This window comes from Oncorhynchus nerka, linkage group LG5, assembly GCF_034236695.1.
Source record: "Oncorhynchus nerka isolate Pitt River linkage group LG5, Oner_Uvic_2.0, whole genome shotgun sequence".
NCBI lineage: Eukaryota > Metazoa > Chordata > Actinopteri > Salmoniformes > Salmonidae > Oncorhynchus > Oncorhynchus nerka.
Window position 1 is genome coordinate 63,049,148 of NC_088400.1, and position 19,177 is coordinate 63,068,324.

A 19,177-nucleotide genomic window follows, 5' to 3' on the forward strand; every position below is an offset into this window, starting at 1 on the left:
TAAAAGACCAAGTCCATATTATGGCAATAACAGCTCAAATAAGCAAAGAGAAACGACAGTCCATCATTACTTTAAAACATGAAGGTCAGTCTATCCGGAAAAGTTCAAGAAAGGTTTCTTCAAGTGCAGTCACAAAAACCATCAAGCGCTATGATGAAAGGAAAGGAAGACCCAGAGTTACCTCTGCTGCAGAGGATAAGTTCATTAGAGTTACCAGCCTCAGACTGCAGCCTAAATAAATGCTTCCCAGAGTTCAAGTAACAGACACATCTCAACTTCAACTGTTCAGAGGAGACATCGTGAAATCAGGCCTTCATGGTCAAATTGCTGCAAAGAAACCACTACTAAAGGACACCAATAAGAAAAAGAGACTTGCTTGGGCCAAGAAACATGAGCAATGGACATTAGACCGGAGCATGGAGGAGGAGGTGTGATGGTGTGGGGTTACTTTGCTGGTGACACTGGCTGTGATCTATTTAGAATTCAAGGCACACTTAACCAGCATGGCTGCATTCTGCAGCGATACTATCACGCCCTGACCATAGAGAGCCTTTTTATTCTCTATTTTGGTTAGGTCGGGGTGTGACTAGGGTGGGTGATCTAGTGCATTTATTTCTATGTTGGCCTGGTATGGTTCCCAATCAGAGGCAGCTATTTATCGTTGTCTCTGATTGGGGATCATATTTAGGCAGCCATTTCCCCACTGAGTATTGTGGGATCTTGTTTCTATGTAGTTGCCTGTGAGCACAGCTTGAGCATCACGTATCGTTTATGCTTTATTGTTTTTTGTGCGTTTGACTATCAATAAAATATGTCGAACCGATTCCAAGCTGCGCTTTGGTCCGAGTGTTATTATGACGATCGTGACAGATATTGAAGGCACACTTAACCAGCATTGCGACCACAGCATTCTGCAGCGATACGCCATCCCATCTGGTTTGCGCTTAGTGGGACAATCATTTGTTTTTCAATAGGACAATGACCCAAAACACACTTCCAGGCTGTGTAAGGGCTATTTGACCAAGAATGACAGAGATGGTGCTGCATCAGATGACCTGGCCTCCACAATCACTCGACATCAACTTAATTGTGAATGGTTTGGGATGAGTTGGACCACAGAGTGAAGGAAAAGCAGCCAACAAGTGCTCAGAATATGTGGGAATTCCTTCAAGACTGTTGGAAAAGCATTCCTCATGAAGCTGGTTGAGAGAATGCCAAGAGTGTGCAAAGCTGTCATCAAGGGAAAGGGTGGTTACTTTGAAGAATCTAAAATATAAAACATATTTTGATTTGTTCATCACTGTTTTGGTTACTACATGATTTGGTGACTACATGTGTTTTTTCATAGTTTTGATGTCTTCACTATTATTCTACAATGTAGAAAATAGTACACATTTAAAAAAATGTAAGTAACAAATAATTAAAGAGCATGTCATCTACAAAATAGCTTCCAATACTCTACTCAGCAAACTGGATGCAGTCTATCACAGTGCCATCCGTTTTGTTACCAAAGCCCCTTATACCACCCACCACTGCGACCTGTATGCTCTAGTTGGCTGGCCCTCGCTACATATTTGTCGCCAGACCCACTGGCTTCAGGTCATCTATAAGTCTATGCTAGGTAAAGCTCCACTTTACCTCAGCTCACTGGTCACGATAACAACACCCAACCGTAGCACCCGCTCCAGCAGGTATATCTCACTGGTCATCCCCAAAGCCAGCACCTCCTTTGGCCGCCTTTCCTTCCAGTTCTCTGCTGCCAGTGACTGGAACGAATTGCAAAAATCGCTGAAGCTGGAGACTTACATTTCCCTCACTAACTTTAAGCATCAGCTATCTGAGCAACTAACCGATTGCTGCAGCTGTACAAAGTCCATCTGTAAATAGCCCACCCAATCTACCTACCTCATCCCCATATTGTTTTTATTTACTTTTCTGCTCTTTTGCACCCCAGTATCTCTACTTGCACATCATCATCTGCTCATCTATCACTCCAGTGTTAATCTGCTAAATTGTAATTACTTTGCTACTATGGCCTATTTATTGTCTTATCTCCTCATGCCATTTGCACACACTGTATATAGACTTTCTTTTTTTCTATTGTATTATTGACTGTATGCTCGTTTATTCCATGTGTAACTCTGTGTTGTTGTTTGTGTCGCACTGCTTTGCTTTATCTTGGCCAGGTCGATGTGAAATAAAAAAATAAAAAATCACGTTGAGAGGTTGTTGTCCTTGGACCACACGGTCAGGTCTCTGACCTCTTCCCTATAGGCTGTCTCATCGTTGGTAGTGATCAAACTTAATGATGGTGTTGGAGTTGTGCCTGGCCGTGCAGTCATGAGTGAACAGGGAGTACAGGAGGGGACTGAGCACGCACCCCTGAGGGGCCCCCGTGTTGAGGATCAGCGTGGCGGATGTGTTGTTACCTACCCTTACTACCTGGGGGTGGTCCGTTAGGAAGTCCAGGATCCAGTTGCAGAGGGAGGTGTTTAGTCCCAGGGTCCTTAGCATATTGATGAGCTTTGAGGGCACTATGGTGTTGAACACTGAGCTGTAGTCAATGAATAGCATTCCCACATAGGTGTTCCTTTTGTCCAGGTGTGAAAGGGCAGTGTGGAGTGCAATAGAGATTGCATCATCTGTGGATCTGTTGGTACGGTATGCAAATTTGAGTGGGGTCTAGGGTTTCTGGGATAATGCTGTTGATGTGAGCCATGACCAGCCTTTCAAAGCATTTCATGGCTACAGACGTGAGTGCTACGGGTCGGTAGTCATTTAGGCAGGTTACCTTAGTGTTCTTGGGCACAGGGACTATGATGGTCTGCTTGAAACATGTTGGTATTACAGACTCAGACAAGGAGAGATTCGAAATGTCAGTGAAGACACTTGCCAGTTGGTCAGCGCATGCTCGGAGTACACGTTCTGGTAATCCGTCTGGCCCTGCGGCCTTGTGAATGTTGACCTGTCTAAAGGTCTTACTCCCATAGGCTGTTGCAGAGAGCATGATCACACAGTCTTCCTGAACAGCTGATGCTTTCATGCTTGTTTCAGTGTTGCTTGCCTCGAAGCAAACATTGAAGTTATTTAGCTTCTGTTAGGCTCGTGTCACTGGAAAACTCTCTGCGGTGCTTCCCTTTGTAGTCTGTAATAGTTTGCAAGCCCTGCCACAGTCGGAGCCGGTGTAGTAAGATTCAATGCTTTGCCTGTTTGATGTTTCGTCAGAGGGCATAGCGGGATTTCCCTGAACTAATAACAGTTGTTTTTCTTTATGAAAGGCCTTAGGGGTGGAAGCTATTTACGTTTTAATCAAGTATTTTTTCACATATAATGATTTTAAATTCATAGAAAATAGCCTAAGTCCAAAAATACAAAAGGAATTGCCTTGCTTTTTTTTTTATGAGGTCCCTGAATCAATCAAAGTCGGTTGAATTCATGCAAGCGATTTGGGGTGGAAGCTACTGAAGTTTTAAGTATTTATTATATATTACGAAAATAAATAAATTAAAAATAAAGTAAAGTAAAAAATTACAAAAGTAATTGCCATAGATTGTTACGGACGAGGTCCTTGAACCAAAGTTGGTTGTATTCATATGGGGTGGAAGTATTTACTTTTTTAAAAAAAGTATTTATCTGCAAAGTTAATCAAAATGAATTGATAAAGTTTTAAAAAAGCTAAACAAATTGCAGTGGATTCGAGAGATGTCTCTGAACATTGTCAAATTGATTTGAGAGCGATGTCATGTGGTTAAGAAACTATTGACATGTTTCATTACCATGCAAAAGCGTCGCAGTTTGAAGACGTTACCGCTCAACGGAGGGGAGCAACTTTTTAGCTAAAAAAATACGACAACGATTTGCAAAAACAAGGGGTGTAACTTGTTCTCGGTCGTCAACTGGTTCAGAATATGTCATTTATATCATTCTTACATGTTCCGTTTAAGCGGTATTAACGAGCAAAGTCCGAATCTTGAATATACAGCTAACTACGTATCATGTTGTGGAGCTAATAATAGTGGTGTTATAAAGATGAAGTTGTCTTCTATTGTAGTAACATTGATATTAACGGTGGGTGTTCCTTATTACATCTATACACCGTTACCTGCTGCCATCGAGGAGCATTTGAAACTGATGCTGTTGGACGCCTTATTCCGTGCTATGCTGCAAGTGGTAAGAAACAAGAAGAATAGCTATAAGCGAAATCATACTTTACGTTGTAATAGCTTGACAGTTATTTATGGGTAATTCTGCAACTACGGGAACTTCTATGTCCTCAGAGTCCATTTTGGGGATTTTGGAAGGACATTTTTTTTTTAAAATTCTTTATATGTTAAGTTCAAACTACAATCACCCCATATTTTTTTCAACACCTCACTATCAAGTATTTTAGCTTCTCATCAGATGCATTTTATACCTCAATTTCACTGTTCTGTCCTTGTCCCTGACCCAGACTTTTGAGTTCTACTATGTTTTTCTATGAGAAAACTTTCATCATTTCACATTATGTAATGTTATATTCTAGAGAAAGAGTTAATTAAATAAATCAACATATCAACATTTATTGTGAGTATGGCCTTTATAATTGTTATTTACATGAAATATACCTGTCCTTTGGTAGTGGTGTCATTTCCACCACTGAGTGCAAATTCCTCAATATAAAGTTTTGTCAATAGAATGTTAACTTAGTTACCATAATAACATATCGTGACACTGAAGGACATGGCTGCAGAGGAAAGTTGTTCCAGATGTGATGTCCAGAAGTTGAAGAAAAATCGAGGTAAATATTGCCTGTGAGAATATTTGAATTGTCAGTCATTTCCAAACAGGCTACAACTTCTTTAATTTGTGGTAGAATTTAGATTTTTTAAATATATTTGATGTATTTAGTTTAGTGTAAACCATATGCTAGCTGTAATACTGGCCAAAGCATGCTAAGCAATCTGTCATTTTTCTCCAAAAACAGCAGAAGTGTCATTTCCATCACAGCCATTTCCATCACAAACGTAACTGTGATGGAAATGACAGAACATGGTGGAAATGACAAAAATCCATTGTTATTACTTTTTACTTAATTTTTTTAAATGTAGGCTTATTTAATCATGTTTTAAATTACTTTAATCTAGAAAATGCTCTAAGGTGTGCACAATTGGGAAACTTAAGTAGTATTTTTCTTTGTTTTTAGAAGATGCCACATAAAACAGCACAGAGGTCACAGACATAGAAACAAAATAAATAATGATCCTATACGATACCAGGAACATCTGCAAAAAGACAGGGAGAGATACTGGAAGAAAAAAGAGAAGGGAGAAGTGATTTCTATCTCTGAGCTTACAAAGCGAAAACAAAGAAGCAATAGATGGCAATGGAAATGCAACCAACGGAATAGAAGACAGACTTTACAGAGAACACTTGCAATGGAGACCTACAGTGAGAGAAACAATGATTTGATCCCCTGCTGATTTTGTATGTTTGCCCACTGACAAAGAAATGATCAGTCTATAGTTTTAATGGTAGGTTTATTTGAACAGTGAGAGACAGAATAACAACAACAAAAATCCAGAAAAACGCATGTCAAAAATGTTATAAATTGATTTGCATTTTAATGAGGGAAATAAGTATTTGACCCCCTTTCAATCAAAAAGATTTCTGGCTCCCAGGTGTCTTTTATACAGGTAACGAGCTGAGGTTAGGAGCACACTCTTAAAGGGAGTGCTCCTAATCTCAGTTTGTTACCTGTATAAAAGACACCTGTCCACAGAAGTAATCAATCAATCAGATTCCAAACTCTCCACATGGCCAAGACCAAAAAGCTCTCCAAGGATGTCAGGGACAAGATTGTAGACCTACACAAGGCTGGAATGGGCTACAAGACCATCGCCAAGCAGCTTGATGAGAAGGTGACAACAGTTGGTGCGATTATTCGCAAATGGAAGAAACACAAAAGAACTGTCAATCTTCCTCGGGCCTGGGGTTCCATGCAAGATCTCACCTCGTGGAGTTGCAATGATCATGAGAACGGTGAGGAATCAGCCCAGAACTACACGGGAGGATCTTCTCAATGATCTCAAGGCAGCTGGGAACCATAGTCACCAAGAAAACAGTTGGTAACACACTACGCCGTGAAGGACTGAAATCCTGCAGCGCCCGCAAGGTTCCCCTGCTCAAGAAAGCACATATACATGCCCGACTGAAGTTTGCCAATGAACATCTGAATGATTCAGAGGAGAACTGGGTGAATGTGGTGTGCTCTGATGAGACCAAAATGGAGCTCTTTGGCATCAACTCAACTCTCTGTGTTTGGAGGAGGAGGAATGCTGCTTATGACCCCAAGAACACCATCCCCACCGTCAAACATGGAGGTGGAAACATTTTGCTTTGGGGGTGTTTTTCTGCTAAGGGGACAGGACAACTTCACCGCATCGAAGGGACGATGAACGGGGCCATGTACCGTCAAATCTTGGGTGAGAACCTCCTTCCCTCAGCCAGGGCATTGAAAATGGGTCGTGGATGAGTATTCCAGTATGACAATGACCCAAAACATACAGCCAAGGCAACAAAGGAGTGGCTCAAGAAGAAGCACATTAAGGTCCTGGAGTGGCCTAGCCAGTCCCCAGACCTTAATCCCATAGACAATCTGTGGAGGGAGCTGAAGGTTCGAGTTGCCAAAAACGTCAGCCTCGAAACCTTAATGACTTGGAGAGGATCTGCAAAGAGGAGTGGGACAAAATCCCTCCTGAGATGTGTGCAAACCTGGTGGCCAACTACAAGAAACGTCTGACCTCTGATTGCCAACAAGGGTTTTGCCACCAAGTACTAAGTCATGTTCTGCAGAAGGGTCAAAAACGTATTTCCCTCATTAATATGCAAATCAATTTATAGCATTTTTGACATGCGTTTTTCTAGATGTATTTGTTGTTATTCTGTCTCTCACTGTTCAAATAAACCTACCATTAAAATTAGAGACGGATCATTTCTTTGTCAGTGGGCAAACGTACAAAATCAGCAGGGGATCAAATGCTTTTTTCCCTCACTGTACCTATCAGGCAACACACCACCTTAGTCACCAGATGACTTGCAGCCAGAACATGAGGCCATCATACCTGCCCCTAACTTACCTGCCCTGATGCACGCCCTGATACCCATTCCTCATCACCTGCAACAGGAATGAGAAGTCAAATACTTGCTGGAAGGAAAAAGGTTGGAAGAGGTCGCTCAAAAACATAGAGATCTTTGCATGAAAAATGTCAAACTTGATCAAGCTTAACGGAAAACTGAGAAATACAAAGCAAATGTATTATCAACTGATGAAGAAAAATGGAGAGACAAGATTCCCCAAAGACAAAACAGAAAATGAAGGGAACTCCAAAGAACTTGAGAAGGATTTTATTGTTTCAAAATGCCATCATTGCAAAGTTAAAGCAAAAGTAAAAATGCTCAGAGGAAACATCTTGAGAAAGTATGGCCTGGACGAAGCTGCAAACAGAGAATTTGGATTTTCAGCAAAAGCAATGAGGGCAAATGAAAACAGGCCCTCAAGTCTTCAATACTCCAGGAAGAATCAGTGTAACATAATTAGCACAGACACAGACGAGAAACCCACTAGATTCTATGAACGTGATGTCAACAGCAGAGCAACAACAGGGAAAAAGGACAAGAAAAGGATATTTAATGCAAGTTCATGTACAAATGTATAAGAAATGTGTTATAAAATCATTGTATGATATTTCATTTTCAACTAAAATGGATGTTTAACGACGTGATGGAAATGACATTTGTCTGTCTGAGAAAAACCACAAAAATATATCAATTCCTGAATAGTACGACCGTAGCCATGATCAGATATTATTTCTAGACAAATCAAAGACGATTATAATAGTGGTAAAATGGTGTTTCAATACATTTTCATTTCTGAAAGCTTGCTGGGCCAAAGTGCCCGAAGTTGCAGAATCTTCTTTGCATTAACGAGTAGTAGGCAATGCTTTCTCTATCACTCGACTTATGTATCCCAAGTCAGGTGCAGCAGGTTTAGGCCTATTGGTTTGAGACACTGAATTGGCGGCTAAACTAGCTAGATAGTTTATAATGCAGTTAACATGTGACGTGTTGTAAAGCTAGCTAGTTAGTCTGAACAAGTAGAACATGTGAACTGATTTGGTGATAGACATAAAACTTGACTGTGCTTTCTCCAGCCCTTGTGTGAAATCAGATTTGGATAATTGATTTGAACTAGCTAAATACAGCACAAGCTCATTTCTAGTGTGTGTGTGTGTGTGTGTGTGTGTGTGCCCTTCAACTAGATTTCACACAGTCATGGTGTAAGTAGTGCCTGGGGTAAAGACGCATAAACAAACACGCACATACACACTGGGGTGAACAGAGCACCTTTAGCTGATGTAACTTGTGTCAGTGGAGAAGAGAGCAACATTCACAACGTTGTCTAGACCCCAGGCTTTAGGCTAGTAGGTGAAAGGACCGACAGAGACAGATTGTTAAAAGGGTCCTTCACAAGTCACTCACTCTCACGTCAAAGCCCTAGCTCCTAGAACAGGGTTAGCATACTAAACTACCAGGGATACTCCAGCTCTCTCAGACCTCATTCAAAGCCCTAGCTCCTAGAACAGGGTTAGCATACTAAACTACCAGGGATACTCCAGCTCTCTCAGACCTCATTCAAAGCCCTAGCTCCTAGAACAGGGTTAGCATACTAAACTACCAGGGATACTCCAGCTCTCTCAGACCTCATTCAAAGCCCTAGCTCCTAGAACAGGGTTAGCATACTAAACTACCAGGGATACTCCAGCTCTCTCAGACCTCATTCAAAGCCCTAGCTCCTAGAACAGGGTTAGCATACTAAACTACCAGGGATACTCCAGCTCTCTCAGACCTCATTCAAAGCCCTAGCTCCTAGAACAGGGTTAGCATACTAAACTACCAGGGATACTCCAGCTCTCTCAGACCTCATTCAAAGCCCTAGCTCCTAGAACAGGGTTAGCATACTAAACTACCAGGGATACTCCAGCTCTCTCAGACCTCATTCAAAGCCCTAGCTCCTAGAACAGGGTTAGCATACTAAACTACCAGGGATACTCCAGCTCTCTCAGACCTCATTCAAAGCCCTAGCTCCTAGAACAGGGTTAGCATACTAAACTACCAGGGATACTCCAGCTCTCTCAGACCTCATTCAAAGCCCTAGCTCCTAGAACAGGGTTAGCATACTAAACTACCAGGGATACTCCAGCTCTCTCAGACCTCATTCAAAGCCCTAGCTCCTAGAACAGGGTTAGCATACTAAACTACCAGGGATACTCCAGCTCTCTCAGACCTCATTCAAAGCCCTAGCTCCTAGAACAGGGTTAGCATACTAAACTACCAGGGATACTCCAGCTCTCTCAGACCTCATTCAAAGCCCTAGCTCCTAGAACAGGGTTAGCATACTAAACTACCAGGGATACTCCAGCTCTCTCAGACCTCATTCAAAGCCCTAGCTCCTAGAACAGGGTTAGCATACTAAACTACCAGGGATACTCCAGCTCTCTCAGACCTCATTCAAAGCCCTAGCTCCTAGAACAGGGTTAGCATACTAAACTACCAGGGATACTCCAGCTCTCTCAGACCTCATTCAAAGCCCTAGCTCCTAGAACAGGGTTAGCATACTAAACTACCAGGGATACTCCAGCTCTCTCAGACCTCATTCAAAGCCCTAGCTCCTAGAACAGGGTTAGCATACTAAACTACCAGGGATACTCCAGCTCTCTCAGACCTCATTCAAAGCCCTAGCTCCTAGAACAGGGTTAGCATACTAAACTACCAGGGATACTCCAGCTCTCTCAGACCTCATTCAAAGCCCTAGCTCCTAGAACAGGGTTAGCATACTAAACTACCAGGGATACTCCAGCTCTCTCAGACCTCATTCAAAGCCCTAGCTCCTAGAACAGGGTTAGCATACTAAACTACCAGGGATACTCCAGCTCTCTCAGACCTCATTCAAAGCCCTAGCTCCTAGAACAGGGTTAGCATACTAAACTACCAGGGATACTCCAGCTCTCTCAGACCTCATTCAAAGCCCTAGCTCCTAGAACAGGGTTAGCATACTAAACTACCAGGGATACTCCAGCTCTCTCAGACCTCATTCAAAGCCCTAGCTCCTAGAACAGGGTTAGCATACTAAACTACCAGGGATACTCCAGCTCTCTCAGACCTCATTCAAAGCCCTAGCTCCTAGAACAGGGTTAGCATACTAAACTACCAGGGATACTCCAGCTCTCTCAGACCTCATTCAAAGCCCTAGCTCCTAGAACAGGGTTAGCATACTAAACTACCAGGGATACTCCAGCTCTCTCAGACCTCATTCAAAGCCCTAGCTCCTAGAACAGGGTTAGCATACTAAACTACCAGGGATACTCCAGCTCTCTCAGACCTCATTCAAAGCCCTAGCTCCTAGAACAGGGTTAGCATACTAAACTACCAGGGATACTACAGCTCTCTCAGACCTCATTCAAAGCCCTAGCTCCTAGAACAGGGTTAGCATACTAAACTACCAGGGATACTCCAGCTCTCTCAGACCTCATTCAAAGCCCTAGCTCCTAGAACAGGGTTAGCATACTAAACTACCAGGGATACTCCAGCTCTCTCAGACCTCATTCAAAGCCCTAGCTCCTAGAACAGGGTTAGCATACTAAACTACCAGGGATACTCCAGCTCTCTCAGACCTCATTCAAAGGTCTATCTCTCTGTCCTTCTCTCTCCCACCCCCAGGGTGACTTGTGCCAGTGTCTGGGTCTGAGTCACCACATCCCATGGTTTCGGGGGGCCATATCGGGGCCGGAGTCCCTGGGGGAGATGGCGGGAGGCGGGGTGAGGGTGAGTGACGTGGACTTTGACAGAGTCCCGGTGCGCGTGTACGAGCCCCCCGCTGCAGAAGGGGGAGACGGGGGTCTGAGGAGGGCTGTGATGTTCTACCATGGAGGAGGATGGGCCCTGGGGACCACCAGTAAGTGTGTGTATGTTTACCAGCATAAACACTTCTAGTTCATGATGTAATCCTAATGTAACAACCTTTGGTTTCTCACTGTCATCCTCTCTCTCTCTCCTCTACTCCCCCATCTCTCTCTCTTTCTCTCCTCCTCTACTCCCCCCCATCTCTCTCTCCTTCTCAACTCTCCCATCTCTCTCTTTCTCTCCTCCTCTACTCCGCCCATCTCTCTCTCCTTCTCCACTCCCCCATCTCTCTCTTTCTCTCCTCTACTCCCCTCATCTCTTTCTCTCCTCTGCTCCCCCATCTCTTTCTCTCCTCCTCTACTCTCCTCATCTCTCTCTTTCTCTCCTCTACTCCCCTCATCTCTTTCTCTCCTCTACTCCCCCATCTCTCTCTTTCTCTCCTCCTCTACTCCCCTCATCTCTCTCTCCCTCTCTATTCCCCCACCTCTCTCTTCCCCCTCTCCCTGTCTTCCTCTCAGAGATGGGGAGCTATGATGTCTTGTGTAAGCAGATGTCTGATGAGCTGAATGCAGTGGTTGTGTCTGTTGAGTAAGTGTCTCCTCTTTTCACACTATATTAGCTTCAGATCTACACACACACACTCAAAATGAAAGTCTTGGGTTATTATAACGCCATAGTAACAAGTTAAGGTTTGGACATAACTGTTATAAGTGTGTGTGTGTGTGTGTGTGTGTGTGTGTGTGTGTAGGTACCGTCTTGCTCCAGAAGTGCATTTCCCTGTGCAGTATGAGGACTGTCTGGCTGCAGCCAAGCACTTCTTGGAGCCGGGCATTCTGGGAAAGTTGTCTGTGGATCCACAGCGCGTGGCCGTGTCAGGCGACAGTGCTGGAGGAAACCTGGCTGCAGCGGTCGCACAGCAGGTACACACACACACGTGTCTATGATGGCCAGGTTCACACATGTACATGTTCACACACACAGGCGCACATCTGCATGCACACACAGTCACACACAGTCACATACACACCTGTGTTAGTAACTCTTCTCTCTCTTTCTCCATAGGTTCTGGCTGCTCTACCTGGGGGTTGATAACTCTCTCCATCCCCTCCTCTTGTCCCCCTCCTTCCTCCATCATCCCTCCCTCCCTCCGCTCCCATCTCAACTGGACCACCCTTCTGCCGGCCAAACACATTAAGCATTATAAGCCTGTTGGCATGGAGATGGGGTCACAGGAGGTCACAGGGCAGGAGGGTGATCTTCTCCCGGGGTTGCTGGATGTCCGAGCTGCTGCTGGTTGGAGCAGGGGGTTCTGGGTAGAACGCCGCGAGCTTACATTGTAACATGTGATGTGCTCAGAGACGATGGGTTGATGTACACCAGAAGGCTACAAGACGCTGGCGTCGCGGTTTCCAGCCATCACTATGACTACGGTTTCCACGGCGCCTTGAGTTTTGCTCACTGGCCGTTTTTCTTCAATGTGGGGGAAAGAATGATCAGAGGATACATGGACTGGCTGCAGGAAAACCTCTAGTGTGTGTGTGTGTGTGTGTCTATGCAGCTGCAAACACAAAGCCATCTTGCAGTCAGAATTTCAGACCAATGTCCAGGTTAGACAAGCAGATGTTTATAGGGCTTTTAAACTGGGTTCAACCTGATTGTTGACATGATAACATACTCCGGTTATTACCCAGTTCTGCTCTCCTGCGCCTGACTTCCCTGCAGCCAGTCACGCACCTTCTTACAGAATTTCACACCCGAATATGGAGTCAGCAGGAGCAGGTTCCCCTGGTAAAGGGGTCGAGGAGCGCGTCCGGGAGCACGCGGCGATTCTCCACCATCTCGGCACCGCCATGGAACGCGTCGTCCAAACCATGGACCGCTGGGAGAGACAGGGAGTTCCTCCAGCGCCTCCACAAGCACAACCGGGGACTCCACTACTCACCCCCTCTGCACCCGGTCCCAGTGGAATTCGTCTCGCCCTTCCCCAGGAGTACGATGGGACGGCTGCACGCTGCCAGGGTTTCCTGTTGCAGCTGGATCTCTACCTGGCAACCGTCCACCCGGCTCCTTCGGGCCATGAGAAGGTGTCCGCCCTCATCTCGTGCCTCTGGGTTAGAATGTCTCTCTTAATGGGATAAACTGGATCAAACTGGGTTGGACTGGTGTTTTAAACTGTGTTAGAATGTAAGAATATATAGGACTTAAAAGGTAGGGTCATACAACACGATCCCCTGGTGCTGTAAAAACAAGAACAAAACCTGAAAATGAGGTATGTTCTTTAGACAGGGTATTGGGTGAGGACTTTTCAACCCACAACACTGAGAGCTTGATTGTTTTCCACTGAACAGAATAATCTCAGTTGTCCCCAGTAACTGCTGCTGGGTGTCAGTACTTTATGTACAATTATAATTGTAACACACACACACACACACACACAGCCGGTGCAATATAGACACTGAGTTTCAAAATGTCAACATATAGATGAGTGACACATGTATAATGTATGCAGTGGTGTAAAGTACGTAAGTAAAAATACTTTAAAGTAGTCATTTCTTTTAGGTATCTGTACTTTACTATTCATATTTTTGCCTACTTTTACTTCACTACATTCCTAAAGAAAATAATGTCCCTTTTACACCATACATTTGTCCTGACTCCCAAAAGCACAATAACAGTTGGAAGTACTCATGAAAGTCACATGGTGTGAAAGCTATTGAAGTTTAAAGGAAGTCCATTCAATAGCATAGAAAATAGCCATAGTCAGAAAATATGAAAGTATTTTCTGTAGATTGTACAGACAAGGTCCCTGAATAAATAACAGGTGGTTTTATTTATGAAACTCCTTAGGGGTGGAAGTTGTTTAAGTTTTAAGCAAGTATTTTTATTTATTGTTTTTACATATAGTGATATTACATTTATAGAAAATAGCCCAAGTCAAAAACTGCTAAAGTAATTGCCTTATATTGTATTGATGAGGTCCACGAACCAAAACAAGTTGGTTCAAGTGATATGGGGTGGAAGCTATTGAAGTTATAAACAAGTATTTTTTTTCATACATGAAAACGTTTTCATTGAAAACAGCCAAAGTAAAAAAATAAAAGAGTTATTGCCATAGATTGGACGGGCGAGGTCCCTGAACCAAAGTTGTTTGTATTCATCTAGTCCTATTGGGTGGAAGAATTTACGTTTTTTTGGAAGTATTTCTCTGTAAAGTGAATAAAAATGAATTGATAAAGTTAATTAAAAAAAAAAAAGCTCTGCAAATTGCCGTGGATTTCATAGCGATGTCACGTGGTTAAGAAACTATTGACATGTTTCATTAACATGCAAAAGTAGGCGTCGCAGTTTTAAGACGTTACTGCTGAGCAGAAGCGAGGGCAACGTTTTACATTTCGACTCTAAAAATAAAATACGACACCGAATTGCAAAAACAAGGCGTGCAACTTGTTCGCTATCGTCCGCGTATTCAGAATATGTCATTTCTATAATCATTGCATGTTCCGTTTAGGTATTGACGAGCAAATTCCGAATCTTTAATATTAAAGCTAACTAACGTTACATCACACTGGACTTTGGCAGTGTTGTCACACTGACTGCACAGCCCTATGTTGCCGTTGATATACGTGTTCATGTTGGGGAGATAGCGAGCAATACTGGTGTTGTCAAGATGAAGTTGTCTTCTATTGTAATAACATTGATATTAACGGTGGGTGTTCCTTATTACATATATACACCGTTACCTGCTGCCATCGAGGATCATTTGAAACTGATGCTGTTGGACGCCTTATTCCGTGCTATGCTGCAAGTGGTAAGAAACAAGAATAGCTATAAACCCAATCATACTTTACATTGCATTAGCTTGACAGTTCTTTGTGTTAACGAGTAACGTTAGTAGGCAATGCAATACTTTCTCTATTACTCGACCTATGTATCTATCATGAATCAAGGTAAGACTCAGATGCAAGGCAGGCAGAGGTCGGTAATCCAGAGGTGGGACAAAGGTACAGGACGGCAGGCAGGCTCAGGTAGAGTGATCAGGCGGGTGGGCACAGGGTCAGGACAGGCAAGGGTCAAAAACCAGGAGGACGAGAAAAGAGAGACTGGGGACTGACACAAAACCGCTGGTTGACTTGCCAAACAAGACGAACTGACAACAGACAAACAGAGAACACAGGTATAAATACACAGGGGATAATGGGGAACATGGGCGACACTTGGAGGTGGGTGGAGACAATCACAAAGACAGGTGAAACAGATCAGGGTGTGACAGTATCTTCTTAACATTAACGGGTTGTAGGCAATGCTTTCTCTATCGCTCGACTTATGTATCCCAGTCAGGTGCAGCAGGTTTAGGCCTGTTGGTTGGAGACACTGAATTGGAGGCTAAACTAGCTAGATAGTTTATAATGCAGTTAACATGTGACGTGTTGTAAAGCTAGCTAGTTAGTCTGAACAAGTAGAACATGTGAACTGATTTGGTGATAGACATAAAACAATGCTTTACTGTGCTTTCTCCAGCCCTTGTGTGAAATCATATTTGGATAATTGATTTGAACTAGCTAAATACAGCACATGACTTCTGCCGAAGTCGGTTCCTCTCCTTGTTCCGGCGGCGGTCGACGTCACCGGTCTTCTAGCCATCGCCGATCCACCTTTCATTTTCCATTTGTTTTGTCTTGTTTTCCCACACACCTGGTTTGTTTCCCCCCATGTCTGTGTGTGAAATAGTTTGTTGTAGAGTGTTTGTGCACTCTGACTGTTTCGTGACGGGTTATATTGTACCCATATTTTGTTGTTCTGGGTGCCGTTGGTTTTTGCATATTAAACTGCTCCAGTTATTACCCAGTTCTGCTCTCCTGCGCCTGACTTCCCTGCAGCCAGTCACGCACCTTCTTACAACAAGATCATTTCTAGTGGGTGTGTGTGTGACCCTTCACCTAGATTTCACACAGTCATGGTGTAAGTAGTGCCTGGGGTAAAGACGCATAAACAAACACGCACATACACACTGGGGTGAACAGAGCACCTTTAGCTGATGTAACTTGTGTCAGTGGAGAAGAGAGCAACATTCACAACGTTGTCTAGACCCCAGGCTTTAGGCTAGTAGGTGAAAGGACCGACAGAGACAGATTGTTAAAAGGGGCCTTGGGGAGCCCTATCCTGGTCAAAGATCTGTGCTGACTTGCAAACTCCTATGGTGGTCATTGCCAAGGGTGTGACATTGACCATGTTGGTAGGACAGAACAAACACTCACTCTCAAGTCAAAGCCCTAGCTCCTAGAACAGGGTTAGCATACTAAACTACCAGGGATACTCCAGCTCTCTCAGACCTCATTCAAAGGTCTATCTCTCTGTCCTTCTCTCTCCCACCCCCTCTCCCCCAGGGTGACCTGTGCCAGTGTCTGGGTCTCAGTCACCACATCACAGTGATTCGGGGGTCCACATTGGGGCTGAGGTCCCCGGGGGAGATGGCGGGAGGGCAGGGAGGCGGGATGAGGGTGAGTGACGTGGACTTTGACAGAGTCCCGGTGCGCGTGTACGAGCCCCCCGCCGCAGGGGGAGGAGACGGGGGTCTGAGGAGGGCTGTGATGTTCTACCATGGAGGAGGATGGGCCCTGGGGACCACCAGTAAGTGTGTGTATGTTTACCAGCATAAACACATCTAGTTCATGATGTAATCCTAATGTAACAACCTTTGGTTTTTCACTGTCTTCCTCTCTCTATCTCTCCTCTACTCCCCCATCTCTCTCTCCTCCTCTACTCCCCCCCATCTCTCTCTCCTTCTCCACTCCCCCATCTCTCTTTCTCTCCTCTACTCCCACATCTCTCTCTCTCTCTCCTTCTCTACTCCCCCATCACTCTCTCTTTCTCTCCTCTACTCCCTCATCTCTCTCCTTCTCTACTCTCCCATCTCTCTCTTTCTCTCCTCTACTCCCCTCATCTCTCTCTCCTTCTCTACTCCCCCATCTCTCTTTCTCTCCTCTACTCCCCCATCTCTCTCTCCTTCTCTACTCCCCCATCTCTCTCTCCTTCTCTACTCCCCCATCTCTCTCTCCTTCTCTACTCCCCATCTCTCTCTCCTTCTCTACTCCCCATCTCTCTCTCCTTCTCTATTCCCCCATCTCTCTCCTTCTCTACTCCCCTATCGCTCTCTCTCCTCTACTCCCTTCATCTCTCAATCCTTCTCTACTCCCTTCATCTCTCTCCTTCTCTACTCCCTTCATCTCTCTCTCCTTCTCTACTCCCCCATCACTCTCTCTTTCTCTCCTCTACTCCCCTCATCTCTCCTCTACTCCCCTCATCTCTCTCCTTCTCTACTCCCCCATCTCTCTTTCTCTCCTCTACTCCCCCATCTCTCTCTCCTTCTCTACTCTCCCACCTCTCTCTTCCCCCTCTCCCTGTCTTCCTCTCAGAGATGGGGAGCTATGATGTCTTGTGTAGGCAGATGTCTGATGAGCTGAATGCAGTGGTTGTGTCTGTTGAGTAAGTGTCTCCTGTTTTCACACCCTATTAGCTTCAGTTCTACACACACACACACACACACTCAACAGGAAAGTATTGGGTTCTTATAACGCTATAGTTACAAGTTAAGGTTTGGACAGAACTTACCATAAGTGTGTGTGTGTGTGTGTGTGTGTAGGTACCGTCTGGCTCCAGAAGTGCATTTCCCTGTGCAGTATGAGGACTGTCTGGCTGCGGCCAAGCACTTCTTGGAGCCGGGCATTCTGGGAAAGTTGTCTGTGGATCCACAGCGCGTGGCCGTGTCAGGCGACAGCGCTGGAGGAAACCTGGCTGCAGCGGTCGCACAGCAGGTACACACACACACACACACACACACACACACGCGTGTCTACACAGACACACTAACACACTCTCCCTGTCTTCACAGATCTCGGTAGATGACAGTGTGAGTGTGAAGTTCAGTGTTCAGGCATTAATCTACCCAGTCCTCCAGGGTCTAGACCTCAACACTCCATCCTACCAACAGAACCACAACATGCCCATGCTACACCGCTCTATGATGGCCAGGTACACACACGTACATGTTCACACACACAGTCACACACACACCTGTGTTAGTAACTCTTCTCTCTCTTTGTCCGTAGGTTCTGGCTGCTCTACCTGGGGGTTGATACCTCTCTCCATCCCCTCCTCTTGTCCCCCTCCTTCCTCCATCATCCCTCCATCCCTCCCTCCCTTCGCTCCCATCTCAACTGGACCACCCTTCTGCCAGCCAAACACATTAAGCATTACAAGCCTGTTGGCATGGAGATGGGGTCACAGGAGGTCACAGGGCAGGAGGGTGATCTTCTGTTGGGGTTGCTGGATGTCCGAGCGGCGCCACTGATGGCGGAGCAGGGGGTTCTGGGTAGAACGCCGCGAGCTTACATTGTAACATGTGAGTACGATGTGCTCAGAGACGATGGGTTGATGTACACCAGGAGACTACAAGACGCTGGCGTCGCGGTTTCCAGCCATCACTATGACGACGGTTTCCACGGCGCCTTGAGTTTTGCTCACTGGCCGTTTTTCTTCAATGTGGGGGAAAGAATGATCAGAGGATACATGGACTGGCTGCAGGAAAACCTCTAGTGTGTCTGTGTGTGTGTGTCTATGCAGCTGCAAACACAAAGCCATCTTGCAGTCAGAATTTCAGACCAATGTCCAGGTTAGACAAGCAGATAAGGCTTTTAAACTGGGTTCAACCTGATTGTTGACCTCGGTTAGAATGTCTCTCTTACTGGGTTAAACTGGATCAAACTGGGTTGGACTGGTGTTTTAAACTGTGTTAGAATGTAAGAATATATAGGACTTAAAAGGTAGGGTCATACAACACGATCCCCTGGTGCTGTAAAAACAATAACAAAACCTGAAAATTAGGTATGTTCTTTAGACAGGGTATTGGGTGAGGACTTTTCAACCCACAACACTGAGAGCTTGATTGTTTTCCACTGAACAGAATGATCTCAGTTGTCCCCAGTAACTGCTGCTGGGTGTCAGTACTTTATGTACAATTATGATTGTAATGGTTGATAGATGTTTAACCCTCCAATAAATATTGATCAGTTTGAGTGTTTCTCTTGTTTTAGACTGTAGGCCAACACACACACAGACAGTGCATTATAGACATAGGTTTCAAAACGATTTCAACATATAGATGAGTGACACATATATAATGCATGATACATTTAACATGTTGCTTATTCTACCAATCCAATGATGTTAGCTCAACAACAGT

General features: G+C 44.6%; 2 protein-coding genes across 2 annotated transcripts; both read left to right on the forward strand.

The window, feature by feature from the left end:
* The first annotated feature begins 3,774 nt into the window (after positions 1 to 3,774).
* Positions 3,775 to 12,324, forward strand: LOC115125425 (neutral cholesterol ester hydrolase 1-like). The gene is made up of 5 exons (XM_065018865.1): positions 3,775 to 4,170; positions 10,756 to 10,990; positions 11,457 to 11,526; positions 11,687 to 11,858; positions 12,001 to 12,324. The coding sequence occupies exons 1-5, from the start codon at positions 3,931 to 3,933 to the stop codon at positions 12,025 to 12,027; spliced, it is 744 nt and encodes a 247-aa protein (XP_064874937.1). The 5' UTR covers positions 3,775 to 3,930; the 3' UTR covers positions 12,028 to 12,324.
* Positions 12,325 to 14,231: 1,907 nt separating this feature from the next.
* LOC115125424 (neutral cholesterol ester hydrolase 1-like) lies at positions 14,232 to 19,010 on the forward strand. The gene is made up of 6 exons (XM_029654934.2): positions 14,232 to 14,746; positions 16,323 to 16,566; positions 17,352 to 17,421; positions 17,579 to 17,750; positions 17,828 to 17,967; positions 18,045 to 19,010. Exons 1-6 carry the CDS (start codon positions 14,606 to 14,608, stop codon positions 18,529 to 18,531), a joined length of 1,254 nt encoding a protein of 417 aa, XP_029510794.1. The 5' UTR covers positions 14,232 to 14,605; the 3' UTR covers positions 18,532 to 19,010.
* Positions 19,011 to 19,177: the final 167 nt, after the last annotated feature.

Coding starts and splice junctions, on each gene's coding strand:
- LOC115125424 (XM_029654934.2), top strand. CDS start 14,606: ATGAAGTTGTCTTCTATTGTAATAACATTGATATTAACGGTGGGTGTT. Junction 17,422..17,578: donor GCAGTGGTTGTGTCTGTTGA/GTAAGTGTCTCC, acceptor GTGTGTGTGTAG/GTACCGTCTGGCTCCAGAAG. Junction 17,751..17,827: donor CTGCAGCGGTCGCACAGCAG/GTACACACACAC, acceptor CTGTCTTCACAG/ATCTCGGTAGATGACAGTGT.
- LOC115125425 (XM_065018865.1), top strand. CDS start 3,931: ATGTTCCGTTTAAGCGGTATTAACGAGCAAAGTCCGAATCTTGAATAT. Junction 4,171..10,755: donor TCCGTGCTATGCTGCAAGTG/GTAAGAAACAAG, acceptor TCCCACCCCCAG/GGTGACTTGTGCCAGTGTCT. Junction 11,527..11,686: donor GCAGTGGTTGTGTCTGTTGA/GTAAGTGTCTCC, acceptor GTGTGTGTGTAG/GTACCGTCTTGCTCCAGAAG.